Raw genomic sequence first — 13,333 nt, 5'->3', positions numbered from 1 at the left:
ACGTTATTGAGATTAATGTTAAAACTAGATTACATTTATTTATCTATTTACTTACATGGTTGAAAATAAATATGTTACGAGTAGAGTGACTTTTAAGCTGCTTGGTGTTTTGGGTGCAAGGGTGTAAAGTTGTAATGTGCACATCTCCTTTTCTTCAACATGAAATAGCAAGTAATTGAATGTATGCTTTTGGTAGCATTACTTGTCATCCATCTGAAATCTCTGGAAGACACACAGTGTGATAAATACTAATAGTTGCTACAATAGGTAGTGCAGGCTTTCTTCTCTGATGTAGTTTGCCAATAGCAGGTATTGAAGGGCATACTGAGCAGCCTCTCACTTGATTTTTCATTTTTAAATGTTGTGATTTGTGGTCCAAAATTCTGGATTGCAAGTACTTTAGAAGAAAATAATTTAGATGCTGGTCTCATTGTGATAATATTGGGCCACACTCTGGTATCCTGTTGTTTCATGCACAGGACTTCAAATGAAGTCAGTGATAGTCTTGTGCATAGCTTATGGCAGGATATGGTGAATTATTGGTATATCTGGGAAATGTTATTAGAGACAGAGCAAACATGAGAATTCCTAAAGGATGTGGCTCAAACTGTTCCATGAGAACTAGAAGAGTTAGGTCTCTGAACATCACAGAAATATAACCTGCCTTTTGACTTGGGGGAGTTGATGTCATTTCTCAGATAACTATCTAAATCTAATAAAAGACGCAGGATGAGACTGGGTTGAGATTTAATATCTTTGTTGGTAAACATTAACAATATTTTTTTTACTGTTTCATGCTGCTGGACTTTGTTTTAGCCCCATAAAATTAAACATACATCTACTCTATATAATGTAGAAGTAGATGTGCTGTTGATAAACCAATGGATGGGTGGGTTGGTTGTTTTGTTTAAAGTCTCAATATTTTCTTGACAGAAATAAATCTTTATAGTTTTTCCCTTATACATAGTGTGTTAATGGTATGAAAAATATTTCTAGCAGAGATGTATCACTGAAGAATACTTTTCAGATTACTGATGTATACCAATTTCAGTTGAACCAGAAGCTAACAGTGGGTTTTTGTTGTTCCTAGATAATTCAGCATTTACTGAAGTGTGTATGTGTGAACAGACGCATATGTATGTACATAAGTATTACAAAATGTAGGTTTCTGAGTTAATCATACACTATTTCTGTGCTGAAGGCTTCCTCTGGATATGTTTTGTTCTCTCTATTATTCTGTGGGCAAGACTCAAAGGATGTTGATGCTGAGACTCCTTTGAAAATTGAGAAGTATGGCTTTGAAACACAAGGAATATTTCTAAACAAGAGTCTGGAATGTGCCATTATATAATCTCAGTCCTAATGAATGGTTGTTATTTTCTAGTTTTTCCCACGAGGCTATGACTGTCGATATGCAGTGAATGAGTGTGATATTACAGAGTACTGTACTGGCGACTCTGGTCAGGTATGTATACCTAAGCTCTCTGCATACTCTATTCAATTTTGTAATCTTTTTATCCCAATTAAATATATCGAGTAACAAGCTGATACTACATTTGCTCAAAATGACCAGTTCCCTCATTAGTTGTAAATATTAAAAATGTATTTTGTTTGAAGTGTATTTGAAGGTTTTTGTTCAAGTGATTAGCAAATGGTGTTCTCAATTATTTAATAAGTATAAACTCTGTTACAAAAGGAGAAAGGAAAACTCATAAAACAGTGCGAAGACTGAATGACACAAATCCCAGCAAAATATCTAAAACTGATAAACAGGTTATTGGCAATAAGCACTTATTACAGATGAACAGTGTAGGTATGCACGTCTTAGCAGAAAGCAAAGCAATTGTTTAAGGAAAGCAAAAGGAAAGAAAGCAATTATAGCAGAAAATAAGGAAAGGAAAATAACACCTGTTTAAGTGCTGTGCTGAATGATTTGTTTCAGAACATAACTTATCAAAACAAGTAATGGCCAAGAGACTTAAATCTGCCTTTACTCAAACCCCATTGGCATTCCCTGGAGTTTAGTGAGGGTACAACTTAGCAAAAGTATTAAAGAAAAGGTATGCATGTAAAGCTATATTTCATTCTACCCACAATGGAACCTTGACATTTCATATATTGACTCATCTCCTTAATTTCCATTAGATATATGCAATAAGAGTAGAATTTAACATGGTGCTTCAAGGTTTATCAGGCAATTAAAGCCATTAGCAGTGCATACCAGTATAATCAATATGCTATTTATGATTTTGGTCTGGGCTACTTAAGCTGTACATGATTCAAAGGGAATCCTAGACACTTTGGCTATAGCAGTCTTGGCTGAAAACAAAAGAAAAGATGGAACTTTTATTTTTTACTGATTAAATGTATTTATCTTAAGAGCAAGCATTACAATTTCTGTTTAACAAAGAGCCAGAATTTCTCTGTAGTGGAGAATGAAAGCTGTCCTATCCTATATCACTTCTAGAGATGTAGATAGAACAATGTGCTCAATTTCTTCTCCCTTTCTCCCCACACACACTTCCAGTGAACACCAAGAAAATAACAGAATAATGCCCTAGGCATCTAGCATTTACACTGGCTCCCAGGACACTTTGGGTAAGATTATATCTGGTCCTGCAGAATGCACAAGTGGAAAGACTTTGTAGGCCAGTCAGATCCTTGCAGTTCCCTGAATACAAAGACTGCACAAGATTAATGCTGTCAGCAGTGGCATCTCCAGAGTTTGTGGGGAGGGAGTTGGGCAATGCCCACATCCCCATCTATCCCTCAGAGCTAATGAGTGCAGAGTGGAGCTGAAATTCCAGCTGCCTCTTACCAGGTGGAAGAGGTTAGTTTCAAAGAAAGGGCAGGGGAGAGAGTTTTGATCAGAGACTGTTTTGGTTCATGAGAAAACTCCCTCCCCCTCTATATAGACTCTGTGTCCTCCCTATCTCCACCACATTGTTTCTTTCTCCCATCTCATCCTGCATCGTTTCCTTGCTGGTGCTTCACTTGTTTAACAAAAATAGCAGTATGAAAGTAACTAATATCATCCTTTCTGACAACTAGCCTTTTTAGTTGCACTTACACTCTGCTTCTTCTACCAGTAGTATTAGAGTAAGCAATAGCAGAAACCAGCTTGAGAGTAGATGGTTGGTATTTACATACTAAGGTCATGAGTGTTACAGAAAAACCTTAAAACCACCGTCCTGTACTCACTTAAAAGGACATAGCCGGAATATCATTATTTTCTTCGGCACTCCAAATGTGTGCACCAAACAGAGAAGGATCCAAATCCAATTTTAAATAATTTTAGATCCAGTTCTACTACACACGCTCACTTTGAATAGTATCTTACTCTGCAAGTAGGTCCATTGTTTCTAGTGGACGTACTTGCACAGTAACTCGTCTTCATCTTCCTTGATCTATTGGCTGCCATTAATGCCAGCCACACTCTTCTTGAAATCTGGTCATCTGTTGGCTTTCATGACTCTCCTCACATGGTTCTCCCACTGAGTGTTGGATCACTCCTTTAGTGTCTAATTCAGTGGATCCTCCTTCTCCCTCTCTCACCCTCTTTCTGTGGGGGGACCCTCTGGTTTGCATCCTTGGCAGGCACCAGTGAAGAAAGCAGGTGCTTGGGGCGGCCAATGGAGAGGGGCGGCACAACCAGGTCTTCAGCGGCAGTTTGGCAGCGGGTCCCTCAATCCCACTCAGAGAAACTGACTTGCCTCTGAATTGCCACTGAAGAATGAAGTGACACGGTTGAGCTGCCGCCAATCATGGGTTTTTTTTTTCTCTCTCTCTCTCTTTTTTTTTTCTCTTCGCCGCTTGGGGCGGCAAAAAAACTGGAACCGACCCTGATCCTTGGCCCCCTCCTCTTCTCTCTATCCACTCTATCTCTGGGCAAACTTATCTGTAAACATGGCTTTGACTACTATCTTTATGGTGATGACTCAGAATTCTACCTCTCTACTCTGGACCTCTTGCCCTACAATTAGACTAAAATCTTGCCCTGGCTTTCTCGTTGTGGGTGTCCAGTCATCAGCTGAAACTAACATGGCCAAAACAGAGCTTTTAACTTTTCACTGAAGCCCTTTCCTGCCCTTCCCTTTCTCTGTCATTGTGGACTTTCACCTTGTCTCTTGGTTTCATTTTTCATTTGGGCCTCTTTCTCATCTGGCCCTGTTGCCTGCGGCTTCAAGTTAATTCAACATGCTATTCCTAAGATCATCTTCCTGACTTGTCACTTGTACTATGTTACCACTCTTTTAAAATCCCACTATTGGCTCCCCCTTCCATCACATCTAATGTCAATTTCTTATCCTAACTTTCCACTGTTTAGCCCTGCCCTATCTATCCATCCTACTATCTTACTGCAAGGTCAATTCCTGCCTTCTCTTTCTCAGTGATTCCAGCCCTCTTATCTGCTTTTCCCACAGGCACCTTTGCGCTTTTTTCCATGCTACTGCCTTGCATGGAAAAAGCTCCCAGGCAAAATTCTTAATCAGCACATCATCCTTCTTCAAGCCCCTTCTCAAAGCTCTCCATCTGGCAATTGTGATTATTGCTAATATATGGCTAAGATTTGTGCACGCATTGCTGGTCTGCGCATGAAAATTAATCCAGAATAAGACAGGAAGTGAATTTAAAGTGGATTAACACTTCCAAAGCTTTAGAAGTGGATTAAGCTTATTTGGAAAAAGGCATTCTTATTTCAGAATAAGAGTGTCCACATATCGAGTTAGTCAGGAATAGTTACCTCAGAGTAATTTCTCATGTAGATAAGCCATAAATCTGGATTAAAACATCCAGTTATTTTTTGTTACTCCATTCTCCTCCCAGCCTGCTTGTTTGTCTCATCCATCTGTTATGCCTATCTCTCAGACTAAACTCTACAGGGTGGAGACTGTTAATTTGTATATTTTTGTATGATGACTTACTCAATGGGGCCCTGTCACGGTTGAGTCCAGGGGTGGCCAACCTGAGCCTGAGAAGGAGCTAGAATTTACCAATGTACATTGCCAAAGAGCCACAGTAATACGTCAGCAGCCCCCCATTAGCTCCCGCTCCCCTGCTCCCAGTGCCTCCCGCTCACTGGCCACCCCACAGTCAGCACCTTCCCCTCCCTCCCTACACCTTCCGATCAGCTGTTTCATGGTGTGCAGGAGGCTCTAGAGGGGAGGCGGGAGGAGTGAGGGCACGGCAGGCTCAGGAGTGGATGGGAAGGGGTAGAGTGGGAGCAGGGCCTGTGGCAGAGCCAGGAGTTTGAGCAGTAAGCACCCTCCGGCACATTGGAGAGTTGGCACCTGTAGCTCCAGCTCTGGAGTTGGTGCCTATAAAAGGAGCCACATATTAACTTCTGAAGAGCCGCATGTGGCTCTGGAGCCACAGGTTGGCCACCCCTGATGTAGGCACTACCACAATACAAATGTTAAACAATAATACTAACAAAGTAAGATACTATTTAATATGAGTCAGTGTGGCAGAGTTGTGACCTAAGTTTGTGGGCATCTGGTTTGAATGAAAAAAAATAACCAAGTAACGTGAGAAAAAGGAGAGGCCTGGAAAATTAATCTAACAGCATAAACAGATTGATGGCCAAAAATAAAGCTCAAGCAAGAAGAACCCTGTCACAGTCCAACTAAGAAAGCGTGTGCATTTAGTAGCAGAAATGTTTAAAAAGCCTGCACATTTTAGAAAAGTTCAGTAAAAAAGGCAAATATGAACAATTAAACCAATATGAGAAATAGAAGGAAAATAACATTTTTAAAAATCGACTCCCAAATTTTCCACCACAGACACTGAATAAATAGATAAATTGTTAAAAGAGGTTAGTCAAAATGTAGCCTCTGAGAAAAGTTAAGTATGGACAAAACCGAAGCTTTGTTTTTTAAGAAAGTTATGAGCCATTTAGTTTGTGATGTTTGGAAGACATTGCTGAGTGTGTCTACAAATATTTAAATAGATAATGTCATCTTCTTTATGCTCCAGTATGTCACCTATTTTAAAATTGTTCTCCTTCAAGTGATTGTCCTTATGCCCGTCCCAGTGATAGTATGTTTACACCTGATGTGAGGAAGATCAGAGCACATGTTGGTGGAATGCACATATAGACAGTTACTCAACAGAGAAAGGAAAGTTAATTACTGTATACAGTAACTGGAGTTCTTTGAGATGTTTGTCCGTATGCATGATCCACAACCTGCCCTTCCAGCTTCTCTACATCAGAGTCCTCTTATATAGGATTCTGCAGTCAGAAGGAAGCAAATGGCAGTGAGCGTGCTTTGCCCTTGTATGCTCTTGCAGAAAAGCATGAGGACTGCAGAGCGCATGTGCACTCTATGCATACTGCTGGCCCCAAAAACTTGGATCTACTTCATGAGGTGCATGCATTAGTGAAATGTGCATATGGATAACACATCTTGAAAAAATCCAGTTACTATACACAGTAATTAACTTTCCTTTTAAACTAGTGAAAAATGTTCTCTGCATCAGAAAAAAATGTTGTGCTATTTTTAACAAATCCACCATTCAGTTATCAAAAACATTAAAGAAGAAAAGCTATTTTTCCCTAGTTTTTAATTGATTATACAAAATTACTTTAACGAGTACTTTTTGTGGACACTTGTTGCTCTGTAGCAAATATATCTAACAAATACTTGCATACAGAGAAATGAACTGCATGACACTTTAGTGCATAGCCATTTCTGTTGATGTCTCCAACAATGTCATAAAATCAGTATACATACAGGAAAAATAAAATAGGCAGTTAGATTAGGGTTAGTGGTCTTGTGACAATGCACAATCACTGCCAATTGGCAGATCCCAGGAGCTGGTCCCAGTAAGGGTTCAGGGCGCTGTGAAAGTAGTATGCTTACTATTTATTTATTTTTTAAGTCATTCTATCTCTGTCCCTTTGTTTCTTGTTCTACAGTTCCACCATTCACGGGACATCCCTGTGAAGCAGGTTTTCTAGTATGTATTAATGATAGGCAAGTTTTCACTGTTTTAATATCAGAACACACAGCTCTAAGAACTGGAAGTGGCTGGTTATTATATAATTCATATATATATGTAACTGTGTTACTGTTTATGAACTTACCACAGAAATATACGTAGCTATCTAAAGTTGCATTAGTATTTGGTTCATGTAAAAGTTAACGAACCATCAATTAATCTAAAATTATTTTAAAATAATTTCTTACCTACATTGTGCAGCATTTCCATTTTTTCTTGTGTTTATCACTATTGCTGAGCATAACCATGGGAAATTGTTCTTTGTGTGATCTGTATATTGATGACATCACTCGTCAGCCAGGATCTTGTACAGCTAAATTCACACACTTCTACCACAGCAGAATTCATCCTGTGCAGGGTTCTGTACAGGTTCTAAGAGTTGGGCATGTGCCCACTTGAATCTGTGGCCACTAAGAGTCAGTTTGATCCCTATATCTGGTTAGAACAACCCTAAGGGCTGCCCTAACTTGTGCCCTGCTGCTCAAGGACTTTATAGATTTTGTGGCCGCTCAGAAATAGCTGAGGTATGGGACTGCCCTAGTCACACCCATCTCATTTGTCAGATGACCAGGAATGCCCCCCCCCCCCCCCGCCACCCATCAGTGGCTCTTGCAGGGGGGAGGAAGGTATAAGTCTGGTGTAATTAGTTCTGTATCTGTCTAGAGGGGCTCCTGTATCAGGAACAATCCATCAGGGGCCCTGCAACTGCTTTGCAGCCCCTATGCACCAACATGGTGTCTTTAAATGTGTTTTGTAAAGTGCGTGTAGATATAGATATATTTATATTATGCTATACAATTTAATCTGTTTATACACATACCTTAATAAAGGACTAGATAAAACAGAACCGTTACAGGTAATGTTAACAAGGTAATGTTTTGGCAAGGAGTGATCAAGTGACCTGCTACATATCTGTCTACCTACCCAGCTAGCACTTTTACTCTGTAAAGTTGTTTTCCTTAAGTTCTTGAATATATTTGGAATTTCTACTGTTTGTTGTGGAACAGATCACCAATGGAATTACTTTCATTCAAAGTTTATTTTATGATTCCTAAGTGTCTGTCTGGTTCTTTCTTTGTTTCATTCTATTCCCTCTTGGTTTGAATTTCACTGTCAAATAGCATTGTGATATTTCTTTAAATGGCTGTGTGATGTGACTTGTGTAACCTTTGTCTTCCTTCCTCCCTGTTTCCATCTATTATTTGTTATCTCATGTGTGTAGGTAGAGTGCATTTACTGTATCATTTTAATTTGTCTGTAAAGCACCTACCACATTTTGGATACTATATAAACATAATAAGCCTTCTCCATTCTTTTTTTCCTTTGAATTTTATACGCCACAGTCATATATCCTATTAGTATATTTTCTAATAAATATAAACCTAATTTTTGTGACTTATTGTACTGTATTTATAACCCTTGGGGCACTTTGTCATCCTTAGTGCTATCTTCTGTTGCACAGTTCCTCTGCATGTATTTTATGCCAACTATTTGTTTTTAAATAATTTATTGTTAAACATTTGTTTATTGTCCTACAATTCCAAATGTTATAATTTAATCAAGAATTTTTATCTTTTGATGTTCAGTGCCCACCAAATCTTCATAAACAAGATGGATATGCTTGTGATTCTAATCAGGTATGTAATGTTTTTAAACCTTTGCAAATCAATGAATAATGAATCCAGTGTAAATTTTCATTTCTTAACTCACTTTTCTTCCTTATTTTTTCATAAACTCTGTGTCTCAGTTTATTCATCCTAAGGGTTTGTCAAACTTCAGGCAGACCAACAGGGCACCTATTAAATCTGAACATATCATCCATCCCTCTCTCCCTGCAGTTCTTGAATGTTTTGTTCAGCCTTCTGGTGGGATATTGTATGGACATAGGGACTGATCTAGTCTCTCACTTTCTTGGTTAAAATTGAGGCATATTACTTGCTCGTAGCAGTGTAAAAGAAACTTGCACTGATGTTGTCTGTGCTCTGTTTTTAACATTGAGAATTTCAGTTTAAGTGCAGTCAGTTTGGCCCTTTTCAGATCACTTTAAAAAAATTCAGCTTTCTCCTCTGATTTTTATTTCTAGCCAGCAGGCAGTTTGCAGAAAATAGAAATACAAGATTGGTGCAGCTCAGTGGGCACCCAGATTTTCAGGTGTATATTTTCATATAACTCTGCAGTGATTTACTGGTGTTAGTTCCATTGAAGTTAATAGAAATGAAGGGCCAGTTCTTTCATTAGTTTGCATCTTATGCAGGCCTTTACACCTTGCAAAGTGGGTGTATAATGCTGCCGCTAGTGTGGGTGAGTGGAAAATCTGATTTGGCAGCATTTTCAACCCACTGTGACTAGTTTAAATGACAACATGAAATGCAGTAGAGAATCAGGCCCTCAGTGTATAAATGTGCTTTCCACCGCCACCCTCATCCCACAACACAAACACAAGCACATTAAGGCGAGAGTATATCCAAATGTATGAAATATAATAATCAAAATGAAAGAGAAGTTGTAAAGACAGCTAAAGGACAGCATTTGATTTTTAAAAAAATGAAGTAATTTGTTCGGTTTCCTTTCACTAATTTGTTGTGTTTTTATTTAGGGACGTTGCTATAATGGAGAATGCAAGACAAGAGACAATCAGTGCAAATACATTTGGGGAATTAGTAGGTTGATGTTGCCTACCTTAAATATATTTTATTCATGTGTATTTTTTTAGTTTGTATTAGTATTTTCACCTGTTGTACTTCCTCCTTCAGTTAAAAGTTTCCACTGTAGAGCAGAGAGAAAATGTCTGTTGAGATAATATGGGTGAATTGTGATGTCATTTGGTATTTGGGTGCTGTGATCTTTAGGAGCTGTGGGAGTCAGGTGGCTATAACTTGCTGTGCTTGTAGATACAGGTAAGATGAGCAGCATATACTGCAGCTAACTCAGGCTGAAACTCACCAGAAAATATAAAACTTAATTCTACAGGCATGTTAGGTTAATATCTTTGGATAAATATATTTTTGCGTTCAGAATATTTCTTAATACACCTTCATATAAATGTGTGCTTTTAAAAACTAAATCACAGATAACTATTGATTCCCTCATCTTCAGGGGAGACATGGATAATGATTTTGAGCATAAGACAGTAGAACTGAACTACCAGTATGTTGCACTCATGCCATTGTGATGTTTATATAGAATATCAGGGTTTGGAAGGGACCTCAAGAGGTCATCTAGTCTAACCCCCTGCTCAAAGCAGGATCAATCCCCAGACAGATTTTTACCCCAGTTCCCTTAATGGCCCCCTCAACGATTGAACTCACAACCCTGGGTATAGCAGGCCAATGCTTAACCCACTGAGCTATCCCTGCCCCCTGTATGCCGCATTCATCCCAATTTAAGTGATTGTGGGGTGGGAGTGGTCCATGAGAGAGAGAATGTTCCTACCCATTGTGGTGTTAGGAGATTTCCATCTGTTACTGTCTGTCACAAGCAACACAATATATAGTGCATTTAATACAGAGAGAGATGGGGACAGTGGTTTTAGTGGACTCCTGGTATCTTTCCCTTAGCTCGGTGGCAGTACAGTACATTTTTTTCTCTAACTCTAAGGTTATATTTTAATTGAAATTATTTAGATTGTCTTTTCTATGTAAGTGCCTATGCTGTAACTAATACATTGTATTTAGTTGTTACTTTTTCTGTCATTCTAAATAATGAAGACACTGTTTTTTTAATGAAAGAAAGCCTAAAGCACTTGTTAATGAGTAATTTTATGTTAACTCCATGAGTCTGGAAGGATGTTTATTGGTCCACCCCCCAACCACAGAAAAGTCACATCACAGACCAAATTCTGAGAACATCTTTTCAGGCTCTGCCTTTGTTCTCTCTCTGCTTTCCTCTCTTTCAACAATTTCCCATTTTTGTTTGCTCTGCCTCCTCATGGCCAGCTTGCTGCTCCTGCCTTTTTGGGTAGGTGAGACTCTGAAAAGGTTTGTTCTTAGCACAAGCATACTAATGTGTGGGAATCCAAAAAGACTAAAGAAAAGAAAGGTGGAAAATGTTCTAGATTGAATGTGGCTCTTCTATGCAATCCTTCTTGATTAGGAAAGTTAGGACTTCTCTGCTTACACTGAAAAAACGTGAGTTAATCTCAGTTTTATGCTGTTCTCACTTATATTGGTTTTGTATCTGTTTAACTCCATTACTTCTGATTTACACTGGTGTAAGTGAGAGGAGAATCAGGCCTCTTAATTCTTTCCCTGGATACATCGAGAGGCAAATATCTGGTGCTACAGAGAGATAATCTGGTTCTACTCTCACACTAGTATAAATCAGGAATAACAGCAGGGAAAACAGTTAAATTGCACCACTGTAAAACTGATGTACATGTGAGCAATGTTAGATCCCCAGAATATTCAAGTGAAGAAGATATACACCTAGGTAGATGTTACTTAGTCATATCACTGAGAGTGAGTCTTCGGACTGATATTCAACTCAGATATTGGAATCTGAGTATAAGGAGGGAAATATTTTCTCTTTTCAGCTGCTTGATAGAATTCTCTCTTCTTCTCTCTCCTTCTCCCTCTCATTGTGTAAACAAAATCTACTCCATAAATTAAAGCACAGGATGAAATTTCAAAGTCCTGTGTTTGTATTTTCTTGTGGCAGTTCTTTACATACTTTACATTAATTTTATGAAGAGAATACTTGCTGCTGTCAATGTAAAGTACATTCTCTTTTCCCTTTTTCATCAACAGAGGCTACAGGGTCTGACAAATTCTGTTATGAGAAGCTTAATACAGAAGGCACAAAAAAAGGAAACTGTGGAAAGGATGGAGACCAATGGATTCAGTGCAGTAAACAGTAAGTTTAGCTTTGTAGAAACTGTCTAAATATTTTGGGTGAAATTGGCCTAATATTTTTCAGATTTTTTAATGAACTTATTCAGCAGTTTGTTTTGCATGGTTTTGAATCCTCCATTTTTTTTTGCAAATTTTCAGAACTCCAAAATATTTCACAGATTGGTTTGCAGAATTCCCAGGGGGCTCAAAAATTCACATTTTTGGAATTTCTCACATCTAGATTTTCGTGCAGATGTACTGGCAATTTGGACTTGTGGAGAGAAGTTAAAGGATATAGCAGCACAGTGTCACACATTTTTATGTACATGCACACAAGGTCAGGCAGGGATGTAAGTGGCCAAAGATATGAATGCTGGTTCCACCTCCAGACGTGGTCCAGTAATCTCTGCTAGATCCTGTGATCTCAGGGTAATTCCACCCCATAGCCGGGCATGGGGAGGAAGAGGGGAAATGGCAGAGATAGCTTGGTAGTAGTCTGCTCTCACTGAGTGAGATCATGATCTTCCATCATATTGGACCTCCCCGTATATAATATGACCAAATATTTGGAAGACACTAGTAGGCCATGGACAACAGTGAGCTCTGACTGGTCCGTGGAAGACAAAGGCTCATCCTACCAAAGTGCATCCAGAGATGTCCCGTAGCTGGTGTCATTACCTGAAAAAGCACAATGTAATGTAGTCTAGGATAACAAAACTATGCATAGTTTGTCCACCTGTATGCCCCTTTTAATATTATATTCAAGTATTTTTGTGGAAATAGATTTTTGTTCAGATAAATTGGTAGAATTTTGTTTCTGTTTTTACAATTAACACCATCTGCTGATTACGACTAGCTTCCGCCATCATTATTCCCATCAAGTAGTACCTTACTTAGAGTAGTACTACCAAAGTCTGTGGTATTACTCACTGAGTAAGTTATTACTTTATGTGACCAGCAGTGGCAGAAGCTAGTCTTAAGTTATTTATTGCAGTAATATTGTTGGTTTCATGCCTTCATTGCTTTTGACACAACAGTTTGTATCTTATAAATATTGTTAGTATGACTCTATTTGGTAACTTTGTCTTTGTTTTTCTTTTGCAGTGATGTGTTCTGTGGCTTTTTGCTCTGCACTAATCTTACTCGGGTTCCACGAATTGGTCATCTTCAGGGAGAAATTACCCCAACCTCTTTTTACCACCAGGGGCGTGTAGTGGACTGCAGGTAAAAGACTATAAGTCATACACAAATGGTTTTTCTATCCGTAACCAAATTGGATGGATTAAAAGCTGGCTAACTGATAAGACTGAAAATGTAATTATTAACAGGGCATCATCAAAGGGGCATGTTTCTAGTGGGTCCTACGGGGTTTGGTTTTTGGCCATATGCTATTTAATAATTTTTATTAATGATCTGGAAGCAAAAATAAAGCCATCACTGATAAAGTTTGCCGATGAAAAAAATTGGGAGAAAGGTAAATAAAGAAGAGGACAGGTTACTGA

At 38.6% G+C, this 13,333-nt stretch overlaps 1 protein-coding gene across 4 annotated transcripts in view; it reads left to right on the top strand.

Moving 5' to 3' along the window:
- ADAM23 (ADAM metallopeptidase domain 23) overlaps window positions 1–13,333 on the top strand; it is a 202,705-nt gene that overhangs the window by 145,408 nt on the left and 43,964 nt on the right. For all 4 annotated transcript variants that reach the window (XM_030579907.1, XM_030579908.1, XM_030579906.1 and 1 more), the window contains exons 18-22: window positions 1,385–1,465; window positions 8,589–8,639; window positions 9,599–9,662; window positions 11,748–11,853; window positions 12,936–13,055. In XM_030579907.1, coding sequence (XP_030435767.1) covers window positions 1,385–1,465; window positions 8,589–8,639; window positions 9,599–9,662; window positions 11,748–11,853; window positions 12,936–13,055 — 422 coding nt within the window. The remainder of the gene's footprint in view (window positions 1–1,384; window positions 1,466–8,588; window positions 8,640–9,598; window positions 9,663–11,747; window positions 11,854–12,935; window positions 13,056–13,333) is intronic.

Source organism: Gopherus evgoodei, chromosome 11 (genome assembly GCF_007399415.2).
Source record: "Gopherus evgoodei ecotype Sinaloan lineage chromosome 11, rGopEvg1_v1.p, whole genome shotgun sequence".
NCBI classification, from domain to species: Eukaryota; Metazoa; Chordata; order Testudines; family Testudinidae; genus Gopherus; species Gopherus evgoodei.
This window is presented reverse-complemented; position numbering and strand designations above follow the sequence as displayed.